This window comes from Erinaceus europaeus, chromosome 12 (assembly GCF_950295315.1).
Source record: "Erinaceus europaeus chromosome 12, mEriEur2.1, whole genome shotgun sequence".
Classification (NCBI taxonomy): Eukaryota; Metazoa; Chordata; class Mammalia; order Eulipotyphla; family Erinaceidae; genus Erinaceus; species Erinaceus europaeus.
In genome coordinates, this window is record NC_080173.1 from 96464761 (window position 1) to 96479365 (window position 14605).

Consider the following 14605-nt stretch of genomic DNA (forward strand, 5'->3'; position numbering starts at 1 on the left):
GTTCCTCCATGCTTCCTCTGCTCCTGCCCAGCCTTTCCTTACCCCCTGGGCCTCCTTGTTCTCTCTCCTCTCCCCCACACCTTTCTTCTCTGCTGGGCAGGTCAGGTGCTGCGTTGGAGACTTTCCAAAATGTCCTCCCATCTTAATCGGGGCCTGTCCTGGTCACTGGTCTGGTCCTGTGTCCTTTGTCTCCTGTAGTGGCTTTCTGTGCCCTCCAGGCTGCTCGGGACTCCACCAGGGCTGCTGGGAGCCATGGGACAGGCTGGCTCCGTGTGCCCCATGTGAGCCTGCAGGCTTCCCGTCCAGGGTCACTGTTCCTTCAGGCATCCTCCAGGAATACCTCCTCTCTCTGTGCAATCACCAGGGGAGCAGGAAACAGGGCAGAGTGTCTAGGGCCCTGAAAAGACCTTGCCCTCTCCCCAGACCCTGGAAATCCCAGGGCCAGAAGACTGGTCAGCCATGCTGCAGAATTAGAGGCTTGGGCTGGGCCATCACTGGCAGGAGCAGGGAGTCGGGGAAGGAGAGGGGGAAGGAAGATCTCTGTGGTGGGCAGTGGAAAGTGCCCTCCAGAGATAGAGACTGCCCAGGTGGGTGGTGGCGTAGGCATAGGGCACAGGGTGGGGGAGGGGTAAGGACTCTTCTGTCGTCCTTGCTGTTGTCCCCGAGTGCTCACCTAGTTGCCACCTGCATTGTCCTGGGCTGCTGCCCTGTCCCACTGCCACTCAGCACCTCTGGGAGGAAGCCCCTGCCTGGCCCTCCCCCATGGTGACTGGTGTGGAGCTGCACAGCCTGTCACCTGCGGCCTGCTGTCCCGGGCTCTCTCCATTCTCCCCTGCCAGCTGCCTGTGCAGAGGAGGAGCCCTTGCAGGCTGCGCTGCTGTGGGGGCCACTGGGTGTTTGCAGTCACCTTGCCAGCCCAAGGACACCAGCGGGCGTGCAGTTCTGCTGTGGTGTTGAGGCCCTGATCTGTGTGCCTTGCCCTTTTTGTTGCTTCTGAATTGTCTGCGGACACCAGGGCTCCATCCTGGGGCTCAGGGGAGCCAGGCCTGTGCATGCTCTGGAGTGTCCCTGCATTCTGCTGGGATCCTGCTGGGCCTGCAGGTGGAAAGCATCTCCTGGGACTTGTGGGTGGTGAGCTGACCTATCTCCTAGTGTGGGGCCATCTGGTGGCCAGTGTTACTTGGGCCTTCCTGGGACAGGGGTGTCTACTCAGGTTCCCCCTCCAGGGGACAGGAGCAGCTGGAGTTGGTCCAGGGGAATGTTGAGGATTATGGAATAGAAGGAACGAAGGCAGTTACACCTTGGGGGTTCACTTGGGATTGGGGGACAGGCTTGACTAGTAGCTAGACAAGACTATGATTCTAGAATTCTCCTCTCATCTCCTCCTGCCCATTTCCTTCCCTTACTCAGAGACTATTTAGATATTTAGATTGGGGGGATGGTGTGTGCAGGGGGAAGGAACAGCATCAACAGAGCCCTGCAGTAGAAACTAGTATGAACCAGGCACCCAGGGTCCTGTAGACAGGTACCAGGTCTGTGGGCTGCAGAGGCCTTGAATGTCAGCACCAGGGGCTGGCAGAAGGGCCTCAGTGGGTCCTTGGGATAGAAAGTGGCAGGACACAGGGCTGGGCGGTTATACACCTGGTTAAGCACACATGTCCTGCACACGGACCCGGGCTTGAGCCCCCACAACCCACCTGTAGAGTGTCTGTTTCTCGAGCAGTGAAGCATACCTGCAGGTGTCTGTCTCTCTTTTTTTCTATCGCCCCTCCCCTCTCAGTTTCTCTCTGTCCTATCAAGTATAATTGGAAAGGGGGGAGGGAAGTGGCAGGACAGATGCAGCTCTGGGCTCCAAGTGGTACCACAGCTGTAGGCAGAAGTGGAAAGTCAGCCTAGGTCCCACTGACCTCAGAGCTCTGCTCTTAAATCCGGAATTAGACATACACATTTGCTTCTGGTGAAAGCAGATTTGACCCTGTGCTCGGGGAGAGATGGATGGGAGCTGGCTGCGGCTGTACACTGTCAGTAGCACCCTGTGTCTAGGCTCCCCTGTTATCACCTCCTGAGCTAAGACAGAAGTGTGGAGGTGTCAGAGACAAAGACAAGATGGGCGGAAGGGCTGCCCGGGAGAGACTAGGGCCTTCTGTACAGTGGGAGCCTAACTGTGCAGGTCTAGGGGAGCAGAGGAGGAGATGGTGGTTCCTTTGTGTTATCCTGGAGATCCATAGCACTGGTGACAAGCCTGGGCTCCCAAGGTGTGGCTCTTCCCATCCTCCATCAGCCTGAGTTTCAGAGGGTGACTGCAATCATGCTGTCACCTCTCTGGGTCCTAGGGAGTGACCCTGCCCCATAGAGACTTACTCGGTGTTTCCAATTTTCTTTCTTTTTTTCTTTTTTATTATCTTTATTTATTGGATAGAGACAGCCATAAATTGAAAAGAACAGGTAGACAGAGAGGTAGAGAGACAGAGACACCTGTAGCACTACTTCACCACTCCTGAAGCTTTCCCCCTGCAGGTAGGGACCAGGGGCTTGAACCCTTTTGCACTATATTATGTGTGCTTAACCAGGTGTGCCACTGCCCAGCCCTGAGACTCATTCTTCAACCCTATCCTTGGCCCAGGCACTTGTGGGCCTTCCAGGGGCACACCGGACCTGGTCAAGAGGATCCCCCAGGGTCCCCAAGGAGACCTATCTGGGAGCGTCATGCTCCAGCCCTGGATAGGGGTTGGTGGGGGGGTGGACTGCTGCTGTCTTGGACAAGCAGATTTGGATGCCTGGGAATGACCTTGACAGGAGAGCCAGGGCCCTAAGAGGTCAGGTAGCTGCAGCCTTTGTTGGCACAAGTGGGTCAGGGTGGTCATGACCTTGACCTCAGCACACCCATGGACCGTGTGATCCAAAGTATAGATAAGGTATAATTCCCTCCCTCCAACCATTTCTCTTTCTTTCTTTCATTCTCTTTCTTTTTTAATGCTCAAAAACCTAGGAAAAGGGCTCAGAGGGGTTGGGGGACCTGTGTTTGCCACTCATGATTGTCCTTGGCTTGTCCTCTCCTGCCCCTAAGCCTCAATTTCCCCAACTTTGGGCTCTGGACTCCTTGCCCTTCCCAGTGACCCCATTTCACCACTATCCTCCATCTGGGTGGGGGAGGGGGTGTCTGGGTGCTGCGGTAGGACTCCCACCCCTGTCACCCCCCCACCCCCAGTCCAGAGCAGCCTGGCCATGCATCCAGGCCTCCTTCCACTAGCCCTCTAATGGCCACTGCTCTGTGGGAAAGAGCAACTTCCCCACAAATTATTTTGTTCTAAGAGAAGGACAAAAGGAAAAGGCTGAGAGGGTGGGGGGCGGTGGGAGGAGATTGCCTGAGCCTGTGTGCAGTGCTTTAACCCTTGTGCTGCCAGGCTGGAGTGGGGGAGGGAGCTCTGGAGGCACCTGCTCCCCGGCCCCTCCTCCTGTCAGATGGCAGCGGCCTTGTCTCCCCACGTCTCACTGTCACTCTGACGACCTTATCTCTCTTGTCTGTCTGTCTCTCATCAGCTGCTTCTCTCCCGCCACCACCCCCTCCCTTATCTCCTCTCATCACCTCCTCTCTCTGTCCCTCTGCTTCTGCACAGCCTGGTGGCAGCCCAGCCATAACCTCTGGCTGAGGAGCCTGCTTGGGATGAGGACCTGCTGGGGTCCTTCAGAGAGGCATGTGGGCTTGCACCAGGGTGTGCGACACAGACACGCTCAGGTGCACGTGTACGCACCTCCCCAGCCCCACCACCCACAAACCCTGCTCCGGAGCTTCCCCATGACCCTCGGGCTTTGTCTGCAGGCCCTCGCCCCAGCCCACCCCCCAGCCTGCAGGCTTGTACACAGATGGCTGTGTGCCCAGCACACGTAGCCGGATGCAGTCTCACACCCAACCCCACCTGCCTGTACCTCGTCCCCCCAGAGCCTGTGCCCTCAATGACTGAGGCGCCCCTGGGGGCACCCAGGGCTCTCACACAGTTCCTGTAAACGCCCTGGGGCAGCCACCAGCACAAGGGAGGCATCTCCCTGAGCCCTGTGGAGAGCTGGCTGTATGTGCACCACATGTGTGGGTGTTTGCCTTCCTGCGGGGTGAGAGCCAGCATCTCTGAGTTGCTTTGTTGTGTGTGCAGCGTGGTGCACTCCTCTTGACTCGCTGCTTCCTGTCCAGTTCGGGCTTCCTCCCCTGCTAACTCTGAACCAGGCAGGGAAGTGAACTTTTGCCCCCCGCAAAGGACCCTTCCATCCAGACTGGGCTGTGACAACCAGTGGCACCAACCACAGCCATTGCCAACCGTGGAGCCCATGGTCACGGCCTTCCTTCAAGTCAGTGAGAGCACTGGTCCTCCCCAGCCCTGGGCCACCCTCCTCTCTCATGGTCAAAGTCAGGGTCTGGAGAGGGTGGAGACCGCCCTGTGGTGAGCTGTGCGGCTGGGACGTGTGGGATCCAGCACAGAAATGTAGCCTGGCCTCACCTCTAGCTTCTGCTCCCCCCCCCCCAGATCTACAAGGACAACCGGAACCTGTTTGAGGTGCAGGAAAACGAGCCTCAGAAGCTGGTGGAGAAGGTGGCAGGGGACATCGAGAGCCTGCTGGACCGGAAGGTGCAGGCCCTGAAGGTAGGCATGAGCGTGCGGGTTGAGGCAGGGCCAGGCATAGTGGCCTGCACTCCGATATGCATGTCCCAACCTGCCGTGGACACACTCATGACCGTCCTGGCCTCCAAATTCGGGGCTGCACCTGCTGTGCATAGGCAGCTAGCTATGAGGGAGCAGGGTGGTTTGACCTGGAGCAGGTTGCTTGAGGGGCAACCTCGGATGTCTGGGCCTGTGTGGTCATACAGGTGAGGTCTAGTCAGGCTCGGTCTATGTGTGCGCCTTGGTGAGTACCTGGCCAGGACAGCAAGCCACTGGTGACTGAGTGTGGACTGTAGGTGCTTCTGAGGAGGAAGGGTGTGGCGGGATCCTGAACTCCCCACGGAGAACTGTGGGCTGCTGAGACTTGAAGCCCCAATTCTACCTGTAGAATCTGAGCCTCAGATTCCCCATCTGTACACAGAGAGGGCATGCCTGTCAGCTCAGGAGTTTAGGGGTTCTGTGCCCTCACAAGCCTCTGGGATTTGACCCACCCACATAAAGCATATAGGGTGCAACTTCTGTAGTTCAACTGGGATGTGATGCTGTCAGTGAGTGTCAGGACCATCACTGCAGCTGCCCCAGCCTGTGCTGAAGATCAACAAGTCCGACAGAAAGGAAAGGGGGGCTGGGTGGTGGCATACCCCATTAAGTGCACCTATCACCATGTGCAAGGACCCAGGTTTGAGCCCCTGCTCCCCACCTGCAGGGGGAATACTTCATGAGCGGTGAGGCAGGTCTGTGGGTGTCTTTCCCTCCCCCTTTCTATCTCCCCTCCCCTCTTAATTTCTCTCTGTCCTGTCAAGTAAAAATAGAAAGAAAAAAATGGCCACCGGGAATGGTGGATTCATAGTGCAGGCATCAAACCCCAGTGATAACCCTGGTGGGGGGGGGAAGAGAGAAAAGAAAGAAAGAGAGAGAAAGAAAGAAAGAACTGATAACACGGCGACATGGGGGAACTTAGTGGAAGAATATACTAAGTGGAAGACACTAGTCACAAAAGACCACCTATTGTGAACTGTCCAGAATAGGAAAGTCCATAGAAACTAGAAGTACATTAGCGGATGCCTGAGGCTAGAAGGGAGGGGCATGCAGTATCTGCTAATGGGCACTGAGTTTCTTTGGGGGGTGATGAAAATATTCTAAAATTAGATTGTGGTGATGGTTACTGACTCTGAATATGCTAAAAAGAAAAACCACTGAATCGTATACTGTATATGGATGAATTTTATGGTATGTGAACTATATCTCAATAAAGCTGGTTAAGATTTAAAAAAAAGAAACCAAATTCATGAGCCATATCCAGGCTCAGGCTAGAGCCTGGGAGGATGGAGGCAGGGCAGTGACCCAGCCTAAACCCCCATCAGAGCCGAGATCTGGGAAAGAGCTAGAACCACATTCTCCCGGGAGATGGGCCTGCTGGGGTCCCCTGCTTACTCACCCCAATGTGACCTGGAATCACGCAATGTGATGAGGATGGTGTCTTGAGACAAGAGGCCTGGGGGTGGAGCCTCCTCCCCAGCATGACCCACAGGCCCCAGAGCTGGCCCAGCCAACCCACGTGACCTCTGGAGGAGGCAACACCAATCCTTGAACTAGGCCAGCAGTGCCCACGGGGCTGCCAGTGTCTCCCTGGTCAGGGCTGGCAGTGTCTCCCTGGTCACCAGGAACGTTCTGTTCACCTCCTCAGCCGGCACATCCTGTTCTGCCTCCTTTCCTAGAACTGGGCCTGACCTAGAGGAGCCCCTGCTTTCTCTCCTTCTCAAGCCTGTCTCTCCTTCGCCTTCAAGCCACCTCCGAGTTTGCCCGCTATGTCTCTGCCTTGCTGCCCCCCCCACCCCTTTCTGAGTGCAGGCTGCAGCTCTGAACTTGTCCAACACCATACAGTATGTTTAGGAAGGGGTTACTCTTTTTTTTCCACATCACCCCACTTTATTTTAAAAATACATCTGAGGGGCCAGGCAGTAGTGTACCGGGTTAAGCACAAGTTCGACCCCCCGGCTCCCCACCTGCAGGGGAGTCGCTTCACAGGCGGTGAAGCAGGTCTGCAGGTGTCTGTCTTTCTCTCCCCCTCTCTGCCTTCCCCTCCTCTCTCCATTTCTCTCCGTCCTATCCAACAATAGCAATGGCAACAATAACAACAAAAACAAGGGCAACAAAATGGGAAAAATAGCCTCCAGGAGCAGTGGATTTGCAGTGCAGGCACCGAGCCCCAGCGATAACCCTAGAGGCAAAAAGATTAAATAAATAAATAAACTTAAAAAAAAATTGTTGGGGAGTTGGGCGGTAGCACAGGTGGTTAAGCGCAGGTGGCGCCAAATGCAAGGACCGGCGTAAGGATCCCGATTTGAACCCCCAGCTCCCCACCTGCAGGGGAGTCACTTCACAAGCAGTGAAGCAGGTCTGCAGGTGTCTATCTTTCTCTCCCCCTCTCTGTCTTCCCCTCCTCTCTCCATTTCTCTCTGTCGTATCCAACAATGACAACAATAATAACTACAACAATAAAAACAACAAGGGCAATAAAAGGGAATAAATAAATATAAAAAATAAAAAAAAACATTTGAACTAAAATAATATGGTCAAAAGATTTTTACCAGCTATCTATAAGTAGGGATGTCACAATTTATTTTTCTTCCCATGTTGTCATTCCAATCTTCCCGGTAAACTCATATTGTTAGTATTCATTAAAAGTTCTCTGAAAACACATTGAGAATTGACTTCTTTTTCTTTTTTAAATATTTATATTTCTACTTTTCTTTGACAGGACAGAGAGAAATTGAGAAATGGAGGAAATAGAGAGGGAGAGTGAAAGATAGACGCCTGCAGGCCTGCTTCACCGCTCATGAAGCAGTCCCCCTGCAGGTGGGGAGCCGGGGCTTGAACCTGGGTCCTTGTGCGTGGTGATATGTGTTCTTAACCAGATGTGCTACCACCTGGCCCCATACTTTTTTCCCTTTTTTATTGAAGGGGCTAATGCTTTGAAGTCCAGTCACTGACCACTGACACATGGATACGGTCTCATCATGCACCAGCACCCCAGAGTGTTCTTCTGCCTTTCCTCCCCACCACTCCCCAGAGCCCTTTGCTTTGAAGCAACACACCATGCCCAGTCCACATTTCATTTTGTGTTCTCCCTCTCTGTCCCTATTTATTAAGTCTTGCTTATAAATGAGATCATGGGAGTCGGGCGGTAGCGCAGCGGGTTAAGCGCATGTGTCACAAAGTGCAAGGACCGGTTAGGATCCTGGTTCAAGCCCCCGGCTCCCCACCTGCAGGGGAGTCGCTTCACAGGCGGTGCAGCAGGTCTGCAGGGGCCTCTCTGTCTCTCTTCCTCTCTATCTCCCCTTCTCAATTTCTCTGTCTCTATCCAATAACAAATAAATATTTAAAATAAATAAACAAACAAATCAATCAATGAGATCACTCAGTATATGTCCTTCTCTTCTTGGTTTATCTCCCTTAACATGGTGTCTTCAAGTTCCATCCAAGATGATGCAAAGGAGGTGGCTTCATTTTTCCATCATGTAAAATATACCACAATTGTTTTAACCATCCGTCCGTCATTGGGCATCCGGGTTGCTTCCAATGTTTTGGCAATTACAAATTGTGCTGCTATGAAGATAGGTATACATAGATCTCTTCTTTTATTTATTTATTGTTTTATTGCCACCAGTGCCTCAGTGCTGGCACTACAAACCCACTGCTCTTGGTGGCCACTTTTTCCCTTTTTTTCCCAATATTTATTAAATAAGACAGAAACTAAGAGAGGATGCAGGGGGTTGGGGAGAGAAAGACACCTACAGACCTGCTTCACCACTCATGAAGCAGACCCCTACAGATGAGGAGCAGGGTCTCGAACCCCGGTCCTTGTGCTTGGTCATATATGCACTTAACCGGGTGCACCTCTGCCCACCCCCCTGGATCTTGTCTAATAGGTGTTGTTCCATTTGGGTAAATCCCCAGGAGATAAACTGCTGGGACATAGGGTATGTCCAGTCCAGTGTTCTGAAAGGGGCATTCTTCAGGCCTTTAGGCCTGTGACCCATCTCAGCTTGGAAGGGCTTGTCGCCTGCATGGAGTTGCTCAGTGGTGGCTGCGATGGGTGCCAACCTGCCCTCCTCATGTGGAGCGGAGGGCTCAGCCCCTGCCCACGCTCCCTGTGCTCTGCAGCTACTCCGCTCATCACTCCCAGAGACACACTCACTCCACCCTGACAGTGTGGGGTAAGAGAGCCTGGGCCTGGGCTCCTCATTCCTGCCTTCTCCCTGCACCCCACATGCCATCCGCATGACAGGTATCTGCGTGTGCAGCCCAGTTCAGGGCCTGGTACGCAGCTGGCGCTAAATGCAAACGATTCTCAGTGGAAGATGGTGGGGAGAGGCCCTCGCTGACTGGACCGTCACCATGTCAGAGTCTGCTACACATCATGCTCACAGGGACGGGAGGCCCACTTCCCAGAGAGGGACACTGAGGCTCAGAGATGCCACGCATCAGGTCAGGGTGTGGCAGAGCCAGGGTTGGAACACGGGCTGCTCTGATGCTGAACCAGGCTCTTCACTCCCGCTGATGTACTTAGAGCCACTGAGCTGGCCACCCCGGCTCTCCCGACCACCCCTGCCACAGCGCCCCCTGGCTGCACACCCTGAGACTCTCCTGTTCATATCCCCGAAGGGAGGGGAGGGTCACTCCCTTCCTTGGTGATAATTATTCAAGGTAAACTCAATCATGTTTTAAATTTGCTTTTTTTTTAAAATATTTATTTTATTTATTTACTTATTCCCTTTTGTTGCCCTTGTTGTTTTATTGTTGTAGTTATTGTTGTTGTTGTTGTTGTTGGATAGGACAGAGAGAAATGGAGAGAGGAGGGGAAGACAGAGAGGAGGAGAGAAAGACAGACACCTGCAGACCTGCTTCACCACCTGTGAAGCGACTCCCCTGCAGGTGGGGAGCCAGGGTTCGAACCGCGATCCTTATGCCGGTCCTTGTGCTTTGCGCCACCTGCGCTTAACCCGCTGCGCTACAGCCCGACTCCCTAAATTTGCTTTTAATCAAGTTCTGGCCCTTTTCTCCTTTCCTATATTTGTTTTCGGCTGAGTGCTAATGGGAGGAGAGGAGTTGGTGGAGCTGAACACCCTGGTTTCTCCCTCCCTGGGCTCCACCCTGCAATCCAATTCAAGTCCCCTGGCCTGGAATTTTTATTTGTTATTCTTATTATTGCTTTTGCCTCCAAGGTTATCGCTGGGGCTTGGTGCCGAATCCACGGCTCCTGGAGGCCATCTGTTTTCCATTGTTGTTGTTGCTGTTATTACTGCTGCTACTGCTGCTGCTGTTGTTGTCACTGGATAGGACAGAGAGAAATAGAGAGAAGAGGGGAAGACAGAGGGGAGGAGACAAAGACAGACACCTGCAGACCTGCTTCACCACTTGTGAAGCGACCCCCACCCCTGCAGTTGGGGAGCCAGGGGCTCAAACCCAGATCCTTACAGCGGTCTTTGCACTTCACACCATGTGTGAACAATCCATTGTGCTACTGCCCAGGCCCCTGGAATTTTTAATTTGGGGCTGGCGCATGCTGCACAGGCCAGAGCTCACTGTCTCGTATAATCAGGAGCAACCAGATGCTTGGAATGGGTCTCTGAAAGCTGCACAGGGTGGTTTCTCGGCCCAAGACCTGGGCACAAGCAGGGGAGGCTGGGGGCCTTGCAGCATAGGCAGTCAGCTGGCCCACATCCTGGAAACCTCATGGGGCCTAGGCTGCAGAGACACAGAGGCCAGCCGTCTTGGAACTCCGGCTTCCCAGAAGACAAGTTCTCTGAGCCAGGGTCACGTCTCTCTGAGGATCTCAAGTCCCAGGAGGGGTTAGGATGTTATCTAAATGCTGGAGGCAGAATTGGACCCCACTCAGGACTCTTGTCCTTCTAACTGGGGTCTTAGTAGATACCCCCTCTCTCTGGAGAGTCATCTCTTCATGTGGGTATACCTGCTCCTTCCAACTATTCACTGAATCTGTGGCTTCCAGGTACCCAGCTGCTGCCAGGGATGCAGACCTCCACCTCCCCACCACAAAATGGGGTTGCAGGACCATCCTTGCCCAATCCTTTCAGCTTCTCAGCTCCATCACTTAGAAAGGTCACAGTGGAAATTGTGTCTCTGAAGGTTGTGCCGCTCTGCTGTGGGCAGAGCTTGGACATAATGAGGAGTGGCCAGGGGGGCCGGGGGGGGCGTGTCTTCTCCCAGGGGCAAGGACACTGTGGGTCAGTAGGCATGGTTTCCAGAGACTGGGAAGCCCAGGGCCAGGGCACCCAGAGCAGAGCAGGTTCTTGGGGGACATCAGTGTGGCAGCTAGAACCTGATCTCAGAGAAGCCTGTTCACCTCCACAGTCAAGCAAGTTGGAGTCAGCAGAGAGAGCTGGTTAAGGTTCAGTATACAGAGGCCTCGGCTCTGAGGTCCCACAGTGCCCACAGCCTCCTTGCCTCACGTACTTCATGTCATCCCTGGGGCCAAGACCTTTCTAAATGCCACGTATCACATGTTTGGTGCCTTTACCATCAAGTAGTATTTTTGGTGTTTCTAACCTACTTGCATACTGGTGTGACCTGAGGAGTTTTTAAATTAGAATGCTCAGTGCATCAGTCTATAGGAGTGGGCCCATGTTCCAGTATTTGACAGCATTCTATATATGATTCTGGGTGGATTAAGAGCTATGGGCATTTCCTGAAAATGGCAGAAATAATTCCTTCCCACAGTTACTGGTTTTGTCCAGATTGCCTGCCAAGTGTCATGCCTAAGATGGGCCAGAGAGCTCCAGGTCTCTCCAGACGCTCACTGCAAAGCCATAGGCTACTCCTCTTGATTCCATTTTGCATGTGAGAAGACTGAGCCCCAGAGTACTTAAGCCACTGCCCCCCCCCCGTGCCCCATCTCAAAGCCAAACCAGGCTATAGACATTAAGTATCTGGGTTTTATATCTCTCCAACTGCCCCCCAGACTCGGCCCTCTTCTGTGCTGCTGTCAATGGTCATGTGGTATTAGCTGTCCACAGGGGCCAAGCCAAGAGAAAAGGACCTGGCACCCTGACCTCCTTGGTGAGCTCATTCTGGCATGACCTTGCCCTGAGCATCCTCCTTGGGCAGAAGAGACAAAACTCTGAGCATCCCAACCAGCCCACCCGCGTGAGGCTCAGATGGATGGGACAGGAGAAGGTGCCTCTGTGTCTGTCCCTGGTTCTGGGGGCTCCAGCGGGCAGTGTTTCCACCATGCGTGGCCTCTCTAGGGAGCGAGCATCATTTAAAGAGCAAAATTAAAAACCCTTCTGCACACAGCCGCCCTGCTTTTGCCGCTAATGGCCACTTAACCCAATTAAACTGATGCATTGTTGGCAGTGTGGCCAGGTCTGTTCAGGAACTGAGCTCTGGGCTGGGTGGGTGTTCCAAGGAGCAGGAGGACTGAGGCAGGGAGGGGAATTGGTAGGCTAAGGAGGGGCGGGGGCTGTGGGACAAAGCAGCGGCCCCCCCACACACACACACACAGTCCCCCCCATCAGGAGGGAGGATTTTCCGCCCTAGCTCCCCCTTCCTGATTTCTTCCCAAGGCGCCGTCTGATACCTCAGCACCAGCATCACTGGCATTTGGAGCTGGGTGAACCCTTGTGGCGGGGCTGCTCTGGGCACCCTGCGATGCAGCCTTCACCCTCTGTTCATGAGCTGCAGTAGCAGCACCCCACTCCCTCACCTGTGCCGACCGAAAATGTCTCCACACACTGCCAAATGCCCCCCAGGACCACAGATGCCATGGACACACACACACACACCCCATAAGCAAGGGGTTCCAGAGCCACAGAGAGGCACACAGAAGATTCCATCCACCGAAGAGGACAGTCGTGACATTGGGCTGCCTGGAGGAAGCAGCAAGGATGGGGCAGGGTGGGATCTCGGCTTTAAGGCAGCTGGAGGTCAGTTAAGAGCGGGGTCCACCAGCTCCTTTAGCTTCTTTCTTTCTCCCTTTTTTTTTTCTTTCTTTCTCTCTCTCTCTTTTTTAATATTTATTTATTTATTTATTTCCTTTTGTTGCCCTTGTTGTTTTATTGTTGTAGTTATTATTATTGTTGTTGTTGGATAGGACAGAGAGAAATGGAGAGAGGAGGAGAGAAAGAGAGACACCTGCAGACCTGCTTCACCGCTTGTGACTCCCCTGCAGGTGGGGAGCTGGGGCTTGAACCGGGATCCTTGCTCCGGTCTTTGCGCTTAGCGCCACATGCACTTAACCACTGTGCTACCGCCCAACTCCCTCTTTCTCTCTCTTTTTTAATAGAGCACTGTTCAGCTCTGGCTTATGGTGGTGCAGGGGATTGAACCTGAGACTTTGGAGCCAGCCTTAGGCTTGAGAGTTGCTTTGCATAACCATTATGCTATCTACCTCCGCTCTTCCTTCCTTCCTTCCTCCGCTTCTTTCTTTCTTTCTTTCTTTCTTTCTTTCTTTCTTTCTTTCTTTCTTTCTTTCTTTCTTTTTGCCTCCAGAGTTATCCCACAACTCCATTGCTCCTGGAGGCCATTTTTTTTCCATTTTATTGGATAGAGCAGAGAGAAATTGAGGTGGAGGGAGGTAGAGAGGGGGAGAGAAAGAGAGACACTTGCAGACCTGCTTCACTGCTTGTGAAGCAACCCCACTGCAGGTGGGGAGCCAGGGACTCAAACCCAGAACCTTGCACAGGTCATTGTGCTTAGTACTATGTGTGTTTAACCAGGTGCGCCACTGCTGGGAGGCCCCATCCCATCCCCAGCTTCTTTCATTGACAGGCATTGGATGAGCAGAACAGCCCTGGGAGGACAGGCCGTGAGACCTGAGACCAAGGCCCGGCCAGAGAAGAGTCTCACGAATGTTTGGAGAACAGAGCCCATAGCTGTGGCTCTGGTTTTCCCTGAGGTCAGCCTGGGGGGTGGGGGGAAGGTGCAGGGTGGTCTGACTCCAGACCAGGGGAGCTCTGAAAGACACAGGCCCCCATAGACAGGCAGGCAGGGGTCTCTGCAGCATTGGCTGTCTCCACCCACTCCTCTCTGGGCAATTAAAAGGTGTTTATGTGGGGCTGGCAGTGGCTTCTGCCTCCCTCCATTATGAACATTAAGAGATCTTGACCCTTCCACTTTCCCGCTCTCGAAAAGAGCTGCAGACACGTGGAGCCAATTAGGCGCACGCGTGGGCGCCAAGGGCCCGAGCAGCCTTTTCTCCCTGATTGCAGCGTTTATGGCTGATTATTCTCCCCTCACCCAAACAGTGCTGCCGCTTCCTGGCAAGGTGCCACTGCCACCCAGAGGAGCCAGCAAATCCCCCCCAGAAGAGGGATGGGGAGTATTGAATTAGTGAACGGTCTTCCTTGAGTGCCTATTGTGCAGGAGCCCTTGGGGACGGCCACCTATAGAGGGAGACAGCCAAGGGGCTGGCCAGCAAGGAACAAGGAGTTGGGGGGCATCCGAGAGAGCCAGCAGCAGCAGGGGTACTGAGTGACCTCTCAGGAACAGAGTCAGAGGGGTTCCTTGCAGGAGGTGACCATACACTCCAGGGCCCTGGGAGCCGATGTGAGCTTTGGGGGGCATGCAGGAGGGGGGTTGTCTAAGGACCTGGGGTGTGAGGCCCTGGTGGTCCGAGGAGAAGGGCTGCATACAGCTACTTGTCAAAGCAGGAAGTTCAGCATCCTTTAGCCTGACTTCACTGCCCACCTCTTTGGGACACCTTGGTGAGGCACCGAGACCCAACTCCCACCCGAAAGGGCTTCCTCAGCCACTCGTATCTAAGACCCCTACTCACAGTGCCAGGAGCCTCTCCTGGGGGGCACCGACTCACTCGGTTATCCAGCAAACCTCCAGCCTGACCCTCAATGACAGTCTCTGTCCAACAGCTGGGCATAATTCCCATTTTACAGATGAGGAAACAGAGGTTCAGGGACAACGCCAGCCCTGGT

At 53.9% G+C, this 14605-nt stretch overlaps 1 protein-coding gene across 11 annotated transcripts in view; it reads left to right on the plus strand.

The window, feature by feature from the left end:
- Window positions 1–14605, plus strand: part of CACNA2D2 (calcium voltage-gated channel auxiliary subunit alpha2delta 2) — a 168417-nt gene that overhangs the window by 79125 nt on the left and 74687 nt on the right. For all 11 annotated transcript variants that reach the window (XM_060204606.1, XM_060204604.1, XM_060204605.1 and 8 more), the window contains exon 3: window positions 4518–4634. In XM_060204606.1, coding sequence (XP_060060589.1) covers window positions 4518–4634 — 117 coding nt within the window. The remainder of the gene's footprint in view (window positions 1–4517; window positions 4635–14605) is intronic.